Here is a 13,546-nt window from a genome sequence, read left to right on the forward strand (position 1 = left end):
CGAGTTATGCACCTCTGCCCCCAGGCTTGCCACTCTGCCCCCCTGATATGCCTTCTAACCCCCTATATGCCACTCTGCCTCCAGAAATGCCTTATACCCCCTATATGCCACTCTGTCCCATGATATGCCTTCTAACCCCCTATATGCCACTCTGCCATATAGGGGGTTAAAAGGCATATCATGGGACAGAGTGGCATATAGGGGGGTATAAGGCATTCCTGGAGGCAGAGTGGCATAAAGGGGGTTAAAAGGCATTTCATGGGGCACTCTGCCTACAGAAAAGCCTTATGCCCCCCTATATGCCACTCTGCCTCCCCAATATGCTTTATACCCTCCTATATGCCCCTCTGCCCCATGACATCCCTTTTAACTCCCTTTATGCCACTCTGCCTCCAGATATGCCGTTGACCCCCTATATGTCACTCTGCATCCAGAAATGCCTTATACCCCTATATGCCACTCTGGAGGGGGGGGGTTAACACAGGAGGATCCAGGTCCCCTGCATCGCTGCGGGGGATCTGGATCTTAGTCTCATAATCAGACCTATTTGAGGTCTGATTATAAGACGACCCTGATTATAAGACGAGGGTTATTTTTCAGAGCATTTGCTCTGGAAAAAACCTCGTCTTATAATCGAGCAAATACGGTAATCAATTTAATAGATGCTTCATCTTCCTGTGCAGCATGTACCACTTGTATTGCTTAGTAACATTATTAAAAAAATCTGTTTGCACTCCTCTTAATCATACAGGTAATTGTTAACACATGCAGCAGCGACCTTGCAAACGCTGAGCCGTACACTGGCAGAACTGTACTCAGGAATATACAGTATACTCTTGCCTCTTATTATAACCAGCTCAGGAAATTAGAGTAATTTAGAAAGGCAAAACATGGCTTTTTAATTAGAAATATTTGTCAAGCTATAATGTAAATAGTGTCTTCAGTAGTATATTCTACAGGTCTTGGGATGGCAGCATCTGGAGGATCTCTTCCTTGATGGGCCACAGTTCAATGGACCAGCCAGAGTCCTTCCTTTCGACCAGTACAGGTCTGTCTCACCAGCTTTGAGGGACTTCATGAATCGAAGTACTGAGATATGTTTCCAAGGAGCTGTGCAACAGAAAGTAAAGTGTGAGGATGAGCTCTCGCTCATCAAGGTAGGCCCTGGTAAAAGCCTAGTGCAGTGGCCCCCACAAATCTCCTGTTTAGACTGACAATGTTCATCCCTAAGACAATGAATCAAGGAAGGATGATGAAATGTAGGATTTCTCAGTCACAATTCAAAACGCAACGCAAAACTATTTGCTCTGATGTTCCATAAAGGTAGTACTATTCTTTAAAAGGGAGCCTGTCACCTATAAGCATACCTGGGAACTCTCCGGGTTTGAGAATGCCGGGTGAGTGCTGCTCCTCCGGGTCAAGACCCGAATCTTCCGGGTTGCGGGAGCGGGGGCTTGACATGCCCCGCTCTCCATCCAATTTTCCTTTATAAATGGGATGTTTCCCACTGCCGTCAGTGTGCAGTCCTGGCCGCGTCCCGCAAGGGAAGGCTCCGGGTAGCCGGAGGCCAGAAGTTCCCAGGTATGCCTATAAGCATGTGGATAACAAGGTCCACAATGTTCTAAAAAACCCTACATATTAATTGTATCCTTAACTATGCATACTTAATCCATTCACTCTGTATGTGCATATTACATTAAGTCATTCTAGAGCAGAGCATTCACAGAGCAACCAACAAACACATTAACTTTGTGGGTGCAGAGGATTCAGGGTGTCATCCATAAATACATTAAATATGAAATAGTCAGAGCATAGTATTCAGGTTTGTTTATGTACCTCGTGCAGCATGTCAATATGGTCTACAAACCGCAATTAGGATATGCCTTCATTAATAAATATGTAGCACAATGCAAAGGTGATACCATGTCCTCTTTAAACTACACCAGTCATTTTACATTAACCCCGACCCCCCCCCCCCGGCAGTCAGTAGCCAAAACAGACTGGTAAATGATGCTGTGACACTGGGCTAAGTCATTTAAAGTTACTACCAATTAATATTCCAAACTGGTCTCATTAATTGTTCATTCAAATAATTTCATGCCACTATGCAGCAATTTTAATGTTCACATGGGGGATCTTGCCAAGCTTAATGCTGGCTTTAAATCCCAAACGCAGAGAACGCAACACAAATTTTATGAGATCTGATTAAAAATAGCAACAAGGAGCTACTGCTACATAGAGACAAATGCCCCCCTATGTCTGTGGACAGAAAAAGAGAAATTAATCTTGACTGGTAGTGAACTACTTGTCAGGCACATCTAAAAGGAAAATGAGAAAAAAATAAAAAAATAAAACAAGACTTCTTGAGCTATCATAACAAACCAATGTTCAGTAGGAATGACAGATTCACGTATCATTACCTTGTTTGCGGTAAAACATCATGCTGTACGCAAACATAAAATATCCGAAATAAATCAGATGAGCAGCTATCGTCATAGCCATGTGCGAGGTGGACACATCCGAGAAGTCTTAGATCTACAATCAGAATTATTCCAATTGTGGCATTAAAAAAGTCTGTCTAAATCAACCATGCCAATAAATTACAAGGCTGAGGAGAACTGGAATAAACTGTTTTACTTCACATTAAAGACAGAAAAGTGGCATGAATGAGGGAAAAAAATTAAAACAGAAGAACGTCATTAATAGCCTGAAATCATGTTTTCGTAAGATCTGGTCATAATATAATACTAATTTATCGTGTTGTATGAGTGAAAAGGGAATAAGATACATTAAATGTCTGCTCATTTTTTCTGGTGGAAAAAAATAGTGCTAAAGGTATAGTCCACGAGAGTATAAAGACGAATAATTGTTCCTTGGTATAAAGTTACTACAATAAGTAGAGCTTCTGATCACATACAGTGTATTAACACAGCTCAATCTACTCAGGAAAACATTGACATTGAATCATTCATGATTTGTTAGACCAAGAGAGAAGGGTCTCCATGACATCTGTCACTCATCCCCAAACCAGACTGTGACTCCTATATTTGTATTCAGAACATGAATATGCTTCTTGCATTGCCCCGTCACATTATATGAAAAAGAGCATCAGTGCAAATATCTTTTAAAAAATGCAAAAAGCTCCGTTCCCCACTTGTATGTTACCACCGGAGAAGATGCTTTGCAATCACGGAAGGAACTGCGTTCGTCTTACAATCACCCGGTTAATCTTCATTGTGGCAGTTTCAGAGTGAATGTTCTACGAAGCAACCGATCATGACCTCACATCCACTGATAATTGCAGTTTTTACATTAAACTGAACTAGGGCCATCAAACCCCTTAGCATCCACCTCAGATGGATGTACACCTGGTCACAGAGAGATAATGCAGGCACCGTTGGGTCCAGAACCTTATTTCATGTTCGTTTGCTAGGATTGGGCAGGTGACCAGAAAGGCTACTGTTCGCGTGCTGATTCGTTGCACAATGTGTATGCATAATATGGCAATCAGGGGTTTTGACAAACACCGGCTCTTGGAAGGGATTTCGACACACGTGGCAGAACTTCTTCTCGGAAAGAACCACAGGCTTTTCCTTCATACTTAGCTGAAAATAAAAAAGGGACAGGTTATAGAAATGGTTTTTGTTAAAAGAAGAACACAAAACAAAAACATCTGCACTTTTAGGAAATCCTTTGGATTACACATCCCTACTTGATGCCAAATAAATCTAGGTCAGACATATCCATATTCTCTCACAGGTGGAAAAAAAAAATAACACCTTTCTGAACCTTACATTATCGCATCTCTTGCTTGCCATACTGCACACGTGCTATGCTCATTGCAAGAGGTCCAGGGGCTCCAATAATGACTCTTGCATGCTCTCAAGCAAGCAGCCAAAGGCAGTGAGAAAACCAGACCGCAGAAGAGGCGGTGCGGTATGGCTTCTCCTAAAAGGTAAGCACTTTTAGTTTTTCCCTACTAATGAACACATATTAAAGTAACATTAATATACATTATTCATTGGTGGGGCTCTATAGTACTTCTCACTCCTTCACTCACTTATGTTCTTTTTCCATTTGTTCGGAGTAACTCGATTTGCAGAAGATTACTATGCAGAAAAAAAGATGATCAAAACCATCTTGAAGCATGCTATACGCTTACTTGTTAGGTTCATTACAAACATTTCTCAAGAAATAAATAAAAACCTCACCTTTTGCTGTTTGTAAATGATATTTTCTGCTCTTGCGAGCCCTACGGCTATCTGAGACATCCTTATGGCATGAATATGCTCTCTCATGGCCCCGGCCAAGAACGGACACAGTAGCTGCACCGACCAGTTTTCTGGCAGTAAACGCAGAATGTTGACAGCATCAAATTCTGTAGGGTGATTATTTAATAGATCAACAGCAGCCACTAGAAGTGAATTGTCTAGAGAGGGAGGACTGAGGTAGCTGGACAGAAGGAGCTGGAAGAGGTGTTGGCGATAGGGTTTGTCCTTGCCCTGTGAGTTCCAAACACAATAGCTTTCAGCGGCAGCAAAGTCTTTCAGATGATGAACCAGTATCTCCAAAGCCTGTTCATGCTCTTCCAGTTTTCCATGCAATATAGCCCGTTCCAAGTGCAGATCCGTCCCTTTGATTTTGTCTGAAAGAAGACAACGATAGTATTTATTATTATTACTGTTTTAAATAGCTTTATCATATTCCACAAATCTTATATGACAGAACAATTTGACTTACAGAAATAAGAGGTAATGGGAGCCCTGCTCAAATGAACAATCTATAAAAGGTGGATAAAATAAGAAACTTAAGAAAATTAATAATAATAAAAAAAGTATGACGACAAAATGCTTAACATGCAACAGCTAAAGATAAAAAATGGGAATATGTTGGCTTAGGGACAGCTGAAATCTCCTATATTCATTACCATTCTATATCTATATCATGCTATGGCCATACCACTTCTAGTGTATTCTGGTGAATACGGGGTCTTTGGTCATTGCATTTAAGCGGAAATTGTCACAAATGGATTATGGATGTTGTGTATGTAAGATTTTGTATCATAGCTAAGTATTTTTTTTAAACTTGCCTAATTATTGCGTTGCATGTATTTCTTACACAGTACAAAGAACAAAAACTGTAATGCATCATTAAAACCGTAGCACTGGATCAGGAAGACAGACTTGTTTTCAATAAATCCCACAAACACACTTTTAACTAAAACACTGATTAAACATGCATAATCTTTCTTGCAGAAGAAAGTAACCTTTCATATTCTTCAGTTTGAGCGGGCACTGCTTAGAGAATCCACCCCACAGTGGACAAGCATATAAAGCAGAATCTATTGAAACAACGAGGAGATAACATCTGGGAAATACTGCCCTCTGCATGAAAACCATGATTTTTTTTGTAGAGGTTAGCTGTTATGAAGTTATGAAAGTGTATGGGTCTGTGCAAAAGCTAATGCAAACTCGTGCAACTACGATCAATTCATGGATCATGCAATTCCTTCCTTTCTTAGTAAATACTTTGTACCTATTAGCAGGAGAACCCTGTAGAGGCTTGATTGCCGCAGGAGGATCTGAAGTCTCGTGCGCAGCTGCTCCAGCTCTGCCTGCTCTGAAGGGTCCGTCGACTTAAGGCTCAGAACTTCTTCTACGTAAAGGACAGCCAGGTGCGTGTGATACTTTTCCTTCTGTGCACATGAGAGAGGTGCCGAAATAAATCAATTTATTCTAAATTCTATTAGGAACTATAGTAAACAATTATATTTACATAGGTTATAAAAAATATAAAATTAAAGGACCATTTTTTTTAAAATTGATGAATCTTTCTCAAATTATACATTATTTTGTTCAGAAGAAGCGGGACCTTCTTTTAAAAATCACAGAAATACATCAAACATAATTATTAGTGAAAACAGATTTTAAAAACCTATTCTAGAGTAGTAAATAAAATCAATTTTTGCCACCTTGCTTACTTTTTTTCTATACTGTAAGTGAGCAATTACCCAGTTTATGATTAGCAACAACTCCTGATTTACAGCTATACTTCAAATTTTTCATGTTCAAGAGGGGCACATCCATGCTTTACATAATATACTATTGGCGTAAGGGGCTTGAACTAGTGTTACTTCAATATATTTTTTTATATTATATAATGATATATTTTTTTAGTGGAAGAGCTAAGGGGGCACATTTTCTTTGCACTTTTCTGTGTGCGGTATGGCTCGAGATTCCTTTGGGGATCTCTCATATACTTGTGATGCCAGTTATCTCATGGTGACATTAATGGGCTTCCTATCATGTATTTATTAATTTAATTCATATTTCATTTTATTCCCTTATTTTTTATTTTTGTCAGCCAGCAGGGGGAGCAATGGGGGAGCACAGCATGGTCTAGAAAACCCTACTGAAAGCTCTCCTGTCCTCAAGTGAACTTCCAGTGGGTCAGCAGTGACACCTACCGGAAGGGAATGCCTGATCAGTTATCGGGCATTCCTTGAACAACAGTGTACCGGTGCTCGCAGCAAGCGCCCACACGATCAGTCGGCAAGAAGCCAGCAATTCTGGCTTCTGTCGACAGAGTATAGTCCAGCCTGTCTCTATCTCTATGTAGCGGCAGGGGTATGTCCTAACGGGCTTCTTGCCAAAGGTTTTAAGGTACTGGTACTCATTACTACTGTTCTTTAAAACAGACCTGTCACTTTTCCCAAATCAAATTCTAAACACTAAATAAACCTACGTAATGCTGTTTACCTAATACCATAATAAGCTATTTATGCGTGCAAAATCTACCTTATGCGTTTACCATGGGGAAAGGTATTTAATACCCTTTTCTTGGGCTCTGCATAACTATCACTTATAATTATATTATTACGGCCCTAATTACAGTAGATGTAAATGTTTTAACTAAATATTATCAAAACAGTTACACTAATTGACAAGTAAAAACTACAAGCTATAAAGAGCATTGGAGTCATTCCAAAATGTACCAGGATCTTATAACTTCATTTTATCCGCCTGCCCCTTTAAATTTTTATACCTGGTAAACCAAAAATACTTTGCGGCTTACAGCTAAGACAGTTCACGTTGCTCTAACATGGGGTTTGAAACACTCAGCTTGGGGCAATAAAGTGGGTAAGAACTTTACCTGTATTCTCTTCTCCAAGACCAAATGTTCCAAGTACATGATCAAGGCATGTCGATACTTGCACAGATATGTTGCAATTTTATCTGGACTGAAGCTATTCTGATGCTCTTCCTCTGATGACCTTTTGGTAAAAATTTGAACACCAACCTGTAATATACGAGAACAGTGTATTTTTTAACCAACTAATCAGAGTGAAAATACACCAATGGTCTTCACTACTTGCTGTAAACAACTAAACTAGAATAAAAGCATTTTGCCCAGTTTCAGCAAATGCAGGGACTGACACTGCACCACTAAAGATGCTGACAAGCATGTCCATATGTTGTTCCTAATTTATGTTATTGCACTAAATTGGGGTAGTACACTGGTGAATCTGTGAGCAAGCAAGACACATTGAGCACATACTAACTCTATACTAATAAACATAACTGAATAGGTATGAAGAAATATCATTACTGGTAACAAAACAAAATAGAGATAAAATTAAAAGTGCTATTCTAGAAATGTACATACACATTAACTGCTTTCCTTATGAAAAACAACCAACCGGTAATAGAAACTGGACTTTTATAATGCTAAAGCAACAGCAGCTCAAGCTCTTGCAATACAAACCAATACGAACCACAAACCTGCTCACTTTTCTGTAAAACCCAGTCTGCATATTGCCACACCAGCTGCGGGTCCTTTGAAAAAGTCAGGAAATCCACGATGTATTCAAAGAGATCTGGGCGCGTGTTGTCTTCCACTTCACCGTTCACAATTCTAACCCATATCTGCACAAACAACATAGCGTTAGCTTGATCACATAACTTCATGCACAATAAGGTGCTTTTTAAATTTACTCATTACTATTAAATAATCTCTCACTGCATGATAAACCAAAAATGTAATCCTTAAAAAATGTAGGCTATCGCCATGGTAATTTGATATTTGGCATCCGACAAAACCTACTTATGTGACATGACATCAATCATAATGACGTACAGGAACGATCTGTATTACATACAATTACTTGCAATATGTTATGGGCAAAAACAAATCAATAAGTTATTTTTTTGCATCATTGAGGACAAAAAAAATGGCATGTTTAAATTCTGACTCTGGAGGTTATAACAGAATCAACAACGTAGATCAGGACTCAGCAAGACTCTATATGTTGTTGGCAGGGGCTTCGTTTAGCACCAGATGAAGGGTTATCTGTTGGCCACCCCTGTAGCCTGGCTTCCTTTGATCTCAATTACAAATAATAAAGCAATCACAGAGTTTGGGAACGCTGTTGAATTTAGAACGTTTGCACGCTTTACCTGAAGTGCAGCAGCATCCTGCTTGTTATAGTGATATAAGAGCCCAAGAGCAAAATATCTAAAAAATAATTAAAGGCACAGGTTATTACTGGGAACACTAGCCATGTAAACCATAAAGGGCACCACAAGTAGGAAAACACTGTTTCTGTTGAAAGCAACTCTAGCACGTTGGTTGACTACATAAAAAAAATGAATTAAAAAAATTACACTTTTACACATGAACAAACTTTGCTGTTCCACGTTTAGTTACAATACATGTATAGCCTGTGTTAAGGAATCCAGTTAATGTGATTAAAAGACAGACCCCAAAAATAATTCCCCTAACTAACCTAGTATCGCTAAAATAGATTCCATGCTTTAACCAAAGTCACAGTTTGTTATAACTTAATATCTAGAAGTCACAGCATATTTATTGGTATATTACAGTACTTTTTTTTATTCTTTAGCATATACAGTTTGTGCACATGCCATCTTCCATTCTGTAACTGTCAGGGCTCACTGTCTAACCTTATATGCGGATGGCCCCATAATTTATTAAGGGTTATGTAAAAAGATGAGTTCTGGAGAAAAGTGGTAAAGGTGAACCAATTAGCGGGATTGTTCTATAGGTTGTAAGGGTAAATGTACATCTATTATCAATTTCTACCAGAACTGGTATTCATAGATAACCTCCAATATTTACACCGGCATGGCAACTCCAGACAGCAATGCGTAAGGGAAATTTAAAACGATGCAAGGTATTTTAAGATGATTGAACTAAACATCACCAATTTTAAACCCTTCACATCTCACTTGTTGTACTTTTCCAACCAGGCAGCACTGTCTATCAGTTCACAAGCATTGTCTGATACTAGCAGATCCAGGAGGCTCTCATGGTCGGCCTCCGCATACAGCTTTAACAATGCAGTGTCGACATCTTCCTGGTATCCATTGGCCACCTCCGTGCTGCGGATCTCACTTAGGTAGCTCATGAGGAAGCGCTTGCATTTGGTTACTTTCTCCTGGTCTCCTCTAGTAAGCTGGTTGAGGTCTGCATACTCATGGAGCGGTGGGTGCGTGCGGATAAATGAAGACGAAGAAGGCAGCAGGAGAGGGTAAAGCGATATTAGTTCCCGGATATCAAGGTGGCTGCTCCTATAATATAAAAAAACAAGAAAAATAAATGCATCGATACAGCTTATTATTCCATTTCTGGTCAACTACAGTTGGAGCAACACAGACACAAGGGTGAAAAAATATTAAGAAACTATTAAAGTACACAATACCCTTGTAAACATCTTAATACCTACAGAATAATGCTAACAAAGTAACATTAAAGCAGTAATCATGGACACGCGATTCATAAGCTAGTGTTAATTAAACAATCGGTTACCGGAATAACTCCTTTGCTTCTAGAAACTGTTGCTGTGCAAACTGTATAAATCCAGCCTGCTGCAGGATTCTTCTGTACATAACCTGCAAGAATGCAGAGGGATTTTACTTAACAGCAAAAGACATTGTAGTATAAACAAGATAAACGATAAGCTAAGGATGACATGTAAACATGACAATTACAATCCATGAGTCTTGACATATAAGCTGGACCGAACAAACCTACAGCAACAAGGTAAGAATTAGAATTACAAAATCAGAAATGCTCAATGGTTAAACACAAGGTAACCAAGCCAATACTAGTAATGGTGTTAGAGCCAAAAAGTAGTCACAAAATAAAACATATAGGCTAGCACTCAAAGGTATACACTGAAATCAAATATATGTTTCACAAAATAAATAGTATAAATACAGATAACACACCACAGATAATGAGAATAGACAGGACAGACGGACACCTGTGAGATCCCCCAACATTTTGGCAAAATGACAAGGGTAGGATCTCAAATCATTTCAAGTAAGAATTATTTTATTCTTTTTCTATACATACTCCCTCTGTTCACACAAAGACATTTTAAGGGACTTTTAAAGGGCAAGTGGTGAATGCTCAGCTACTCTGTGTGATGCTTGTGGCCCATATATATTAAGGATTAATATAAAGATAACAAACCAACTCATCAGATAATCACTTTATAAAATGTTGAGGGTGATAACAACAAAGACCGTGAACCCAAACAGAAAAGCAACTAGAAACAGAGGAAAATGAGAATAGTGTTATAATACAGAAGGCCAATATTAACCTATAAACACACAGCCAAAGTGTCTATTAAATACAACAGACAGTTAACATCAATGATGGAGAAGATATAGTTTACAGTAGTTTAATTTATAAAACAAGCTATGTATCCTCTAAAGACAAGACTGTTTAATTATATGTCGACATGAGTTAACCTGGAATTTTTCTTTTGGAATGTTCTGCCGAGCCCCTTTGGCCAACACCAAAGCTTCTTCTACTCTCTGGCTTGATAGGAGGTCCTGTATCTGTTTTTCCAAAGGCAAGGGAATTAAAATGTACACCCAACTATTAGTTGCTACGATCACCCTTCCTGTAAAATATGGAATAAAAAAAGAAAGTATGTGTCGGAAAACTATGTACATTCAATGTAATTACATCTTCCTCATGTTGACATTTTATATGATCGATACCATACTGTTGGACGATAGATTATAGTCAAAGTTGCACATTACATCACATACAGCGTATCATTGGGCATCAGCGTATGAATCTGTTTTAACGATTCAAATATTTGCATAAATCGCTAAAGTCAAGTACTGGGTCAATCCGTGACCTTCCAAAAAGGAAGGAAAAAGGAAAGCTGACAAAGCAAAAGCAAGATTCCTGCATGTTCAATAACCTTTCTACTTTAAGTGCACACTACAACTAGATAAAACAGAATAATAAGTCATATGACAATATGAAAATATTTTTGAAGAAAAATGGAGTTCCGAAATGCTAAAATTTTACTCCTGCTCCGGATTAGAGATTTTTACAATATCAGGAAGAGATGTTTCAGCCTCTGAGCAGATAAGGAAAGTTGTGGGATAGAATTGTGTGGATTTACTGTTCTTTACTACAAAAACTATGGTCACTGACCACGTAATATCAATAAGGAACAGTAACAGGTGTCATTTCTGGGAGAAGGGAACGCTTTTAACACACATAGCTCTCCACTGCTCAGCATTAATGATTATATCTCTTAGCACTGGGGTTTATGAAGTCTACAGGACTATTTCTTTCCTTCGAATATCACTGCAATGCATTTCCTTTAGATAAGAATGTCTGTAGAGTTCATAACATCAGTAAAAGAGATGTAGAAAGCCGCCCAACTGCACGCAGTCCCAGCTGGTACCTTCAAAATCCTGCAGGATGACGCCATCTTTGAGGGGCAGCGTCTGCTTCTGCTTCTGGTCTAATATACTGTGCACCGTGATGAACTCTTCGTCGAGAGCCAGGACGTATGGAAAAGAGACAGCCGCTCCAATTACATTCTCTGACCAGCGGACAGGCGCACGCTGGGAGATTCCTGCTACTGTAGCAAACATGCCTGGATGGAGCATAAAAAGCATACGTTTTACTGCACATTTTACCAAAAGAACCTATTACAGCACAGAAAACTAAATGTAAAAGAAAACCCTCTTAAGCCACTCCAATTAATACGGGAATTAATTTCCCATGAACTGCACTGCATTTTACTGCATGCAAATCAATGTATGCATTCTTAATGCCACTTAAGTTATGGACAGACTACTTTAGAAAGATGCTGCTGCATACGTAGCCCTTGCTGCTCACCTAATCCACCTGGACCGGCCAGTAGGAACTCCTCTCTGCAGATGCGTTTTATAATTGGCCTCTTCTGTTCACTGGGGTATGGAAAGAGATCCTGGCAGTGTCCCGTGTTATAGTTAAGGGTAACGTAACGACTGCTGAGTGCCAAGCAAAGGAAGTGACCATCAGCTGCTATAGCACAAGACTGCTCTGGAGTGGCAACCTCCCTAAGCAGTTGTACCTTCTCTTGACCCACACTGAAGATCTGTACTGTGCGCCTCTTGGAGGAGATCAGACAAACCTCCACGCTGAAGGCATCCCCACTCACTGGATTCTCATTGAGGGTGAAGCTAACAGCTCCTCGGATCTTTGTTCCAGGGACGGGCTCAAGAGTATCACTGCACAGTAATATGATCGTGTTATCACACAGCACTAGCAGACGATCCAGGGCAGAAGCAGCCCTCAATTCACACACTGGCTTCTTCAAACCAAGTTGTTTTTGACCTTGTCGAGTGATGGTGAAACTTGTGTTGGGATGATCTGTCTGCTGGATAAGGGACAGTCCAGCTGGATCAATGCTGTTCTCTTCCACCAACAACAAATGGAATACAAAGCAGTCAGTGGTACCCAGGTACAGATCATGACCACTACACTCCAAGCACTCAATTTGAACCCCTGTCGGAAGCTCCTCCCTACCAGATGCACACACCAGCCGAAATGCCTGAACGCTCATGGCAAAACGCAGAAAGAGCCCCAGGGCGTCCTACCAAAAAAAAAAAAAAAATTACACAAAGATTAGATCAAATTTACATTCTAAGTACATCCTGACCAAATAAAGTCATTTTATCAACTATATTTTACAAAACTGGAACTGCAAGGACCGTTATCCCTTATAAATTGGCAATATAACAATACAGAAGTTCGGGGCAAGCCAGAAAACATTGGTAGTCAGCTTGACTCTTCTAGAACTGGAAACAGAGGCTTCCAAAGTAAAGGACATTTTAAGAATTGTGACACCTTATCCCCAAGCCCTACCCAATGCTGAAAAGAAAGATCAGATTCTGACAGCCTGTATTCTTTAGCAACTGTTACAATTAATCAGTGTTGTGTTTGCCAAGCCATGCCACTTAGCAAACAGAAGCCCTTTCATTCAATCTAAAAACAACAAACTCACTGGCATGTATTACTTCACATTTGTGCTGCATGTGTACAAAACCTAAGAAGAATGTGTTGTTACAGGATATTACACAACGGACAGATATCTACACAGCCCATGCATCAATATTTCTTCTTGGTGGAACAACCTAACCTGGTAAAAGAAATGTCCATATTCTGGGGGAGAAGTATAGAAGCGCCAAAAGTAATGCAAAATTATTACTACCTAAAGTAAATG

General features: G+C 39.5%; 1 protein-coding gene across 1 annotated transcript in view; it reads right to left on the reverse strand.

Annotated features, from left to right (window-relative positions):
• Positions 1-2,619: 2,619 nt before the first annotated feature.
• The window catches only part of TGFBRAP1 (transforming growth factor beta receptor associated protein 1), a 12,932-nt gene continuing 2,005 nt past the window's right edge, over positions 2,620-13,546 (reverse strand). Inside the window, exons 2-12 of the mRNA XM_053455118.1 lie at positions 12,178-12,916; positions 11,738-11,932; positions 10,779-10,933; positions 9,829-9,911; positions 9,249-9,590; positions 8,457-8,514; positions 7,782-7,925; positions 7,153-7,299; positions 5,536-5,695; positions 4,212-4,645; positions 2,620-3,605 (exon numbers count right to left, since the gene is read on the reverse strand). Of these exons, the coding sequence (XP_053311093.1) occupies positions 3,417-3,605; positions 4,212-4,645; positions 5,536-5,695; positions 7,153-7,299; positions 7,782-7,925; positions 8,457-8,514; positions 9,249-9,590; positions 9,829-9,911; positions 10,779-10,933; positions 11,738-11,932; positions 12,178-12,886 (2,616 nt within the window). The 5' untranslated portion in view covers positions 12,887-12,916 and the 3' untranslated portion in view covers positions 2,620-3,416. The remainder of the gene's footprint in view (positions 3,606-4,211; positions 4,646-5,535; positions 5,696-7,152; positions 7,300-7,781; positions 7,926-8,456; positions 8,515-9,248; positions 9,591-9,828; positions 9,912-10,778; positions 10,934-11,737; positions 11,933-12,177; positions 12,917-13,546) is intronic.

This window comes from Spea bombifrons, chromosome 2 (assembly GCF_027358695.1).
Source record: "Spea bombifrons isolate aSpeBom1 chromosome 2, aSpeBom1.2.pri, whole genome shotgun sequence".
Classification (NCBI taxonomy): Eukaryota; Metazoa; Chordata; class Amphibia; order Anura; family Pelobatidae; genus Spea; species Spea bombifrons.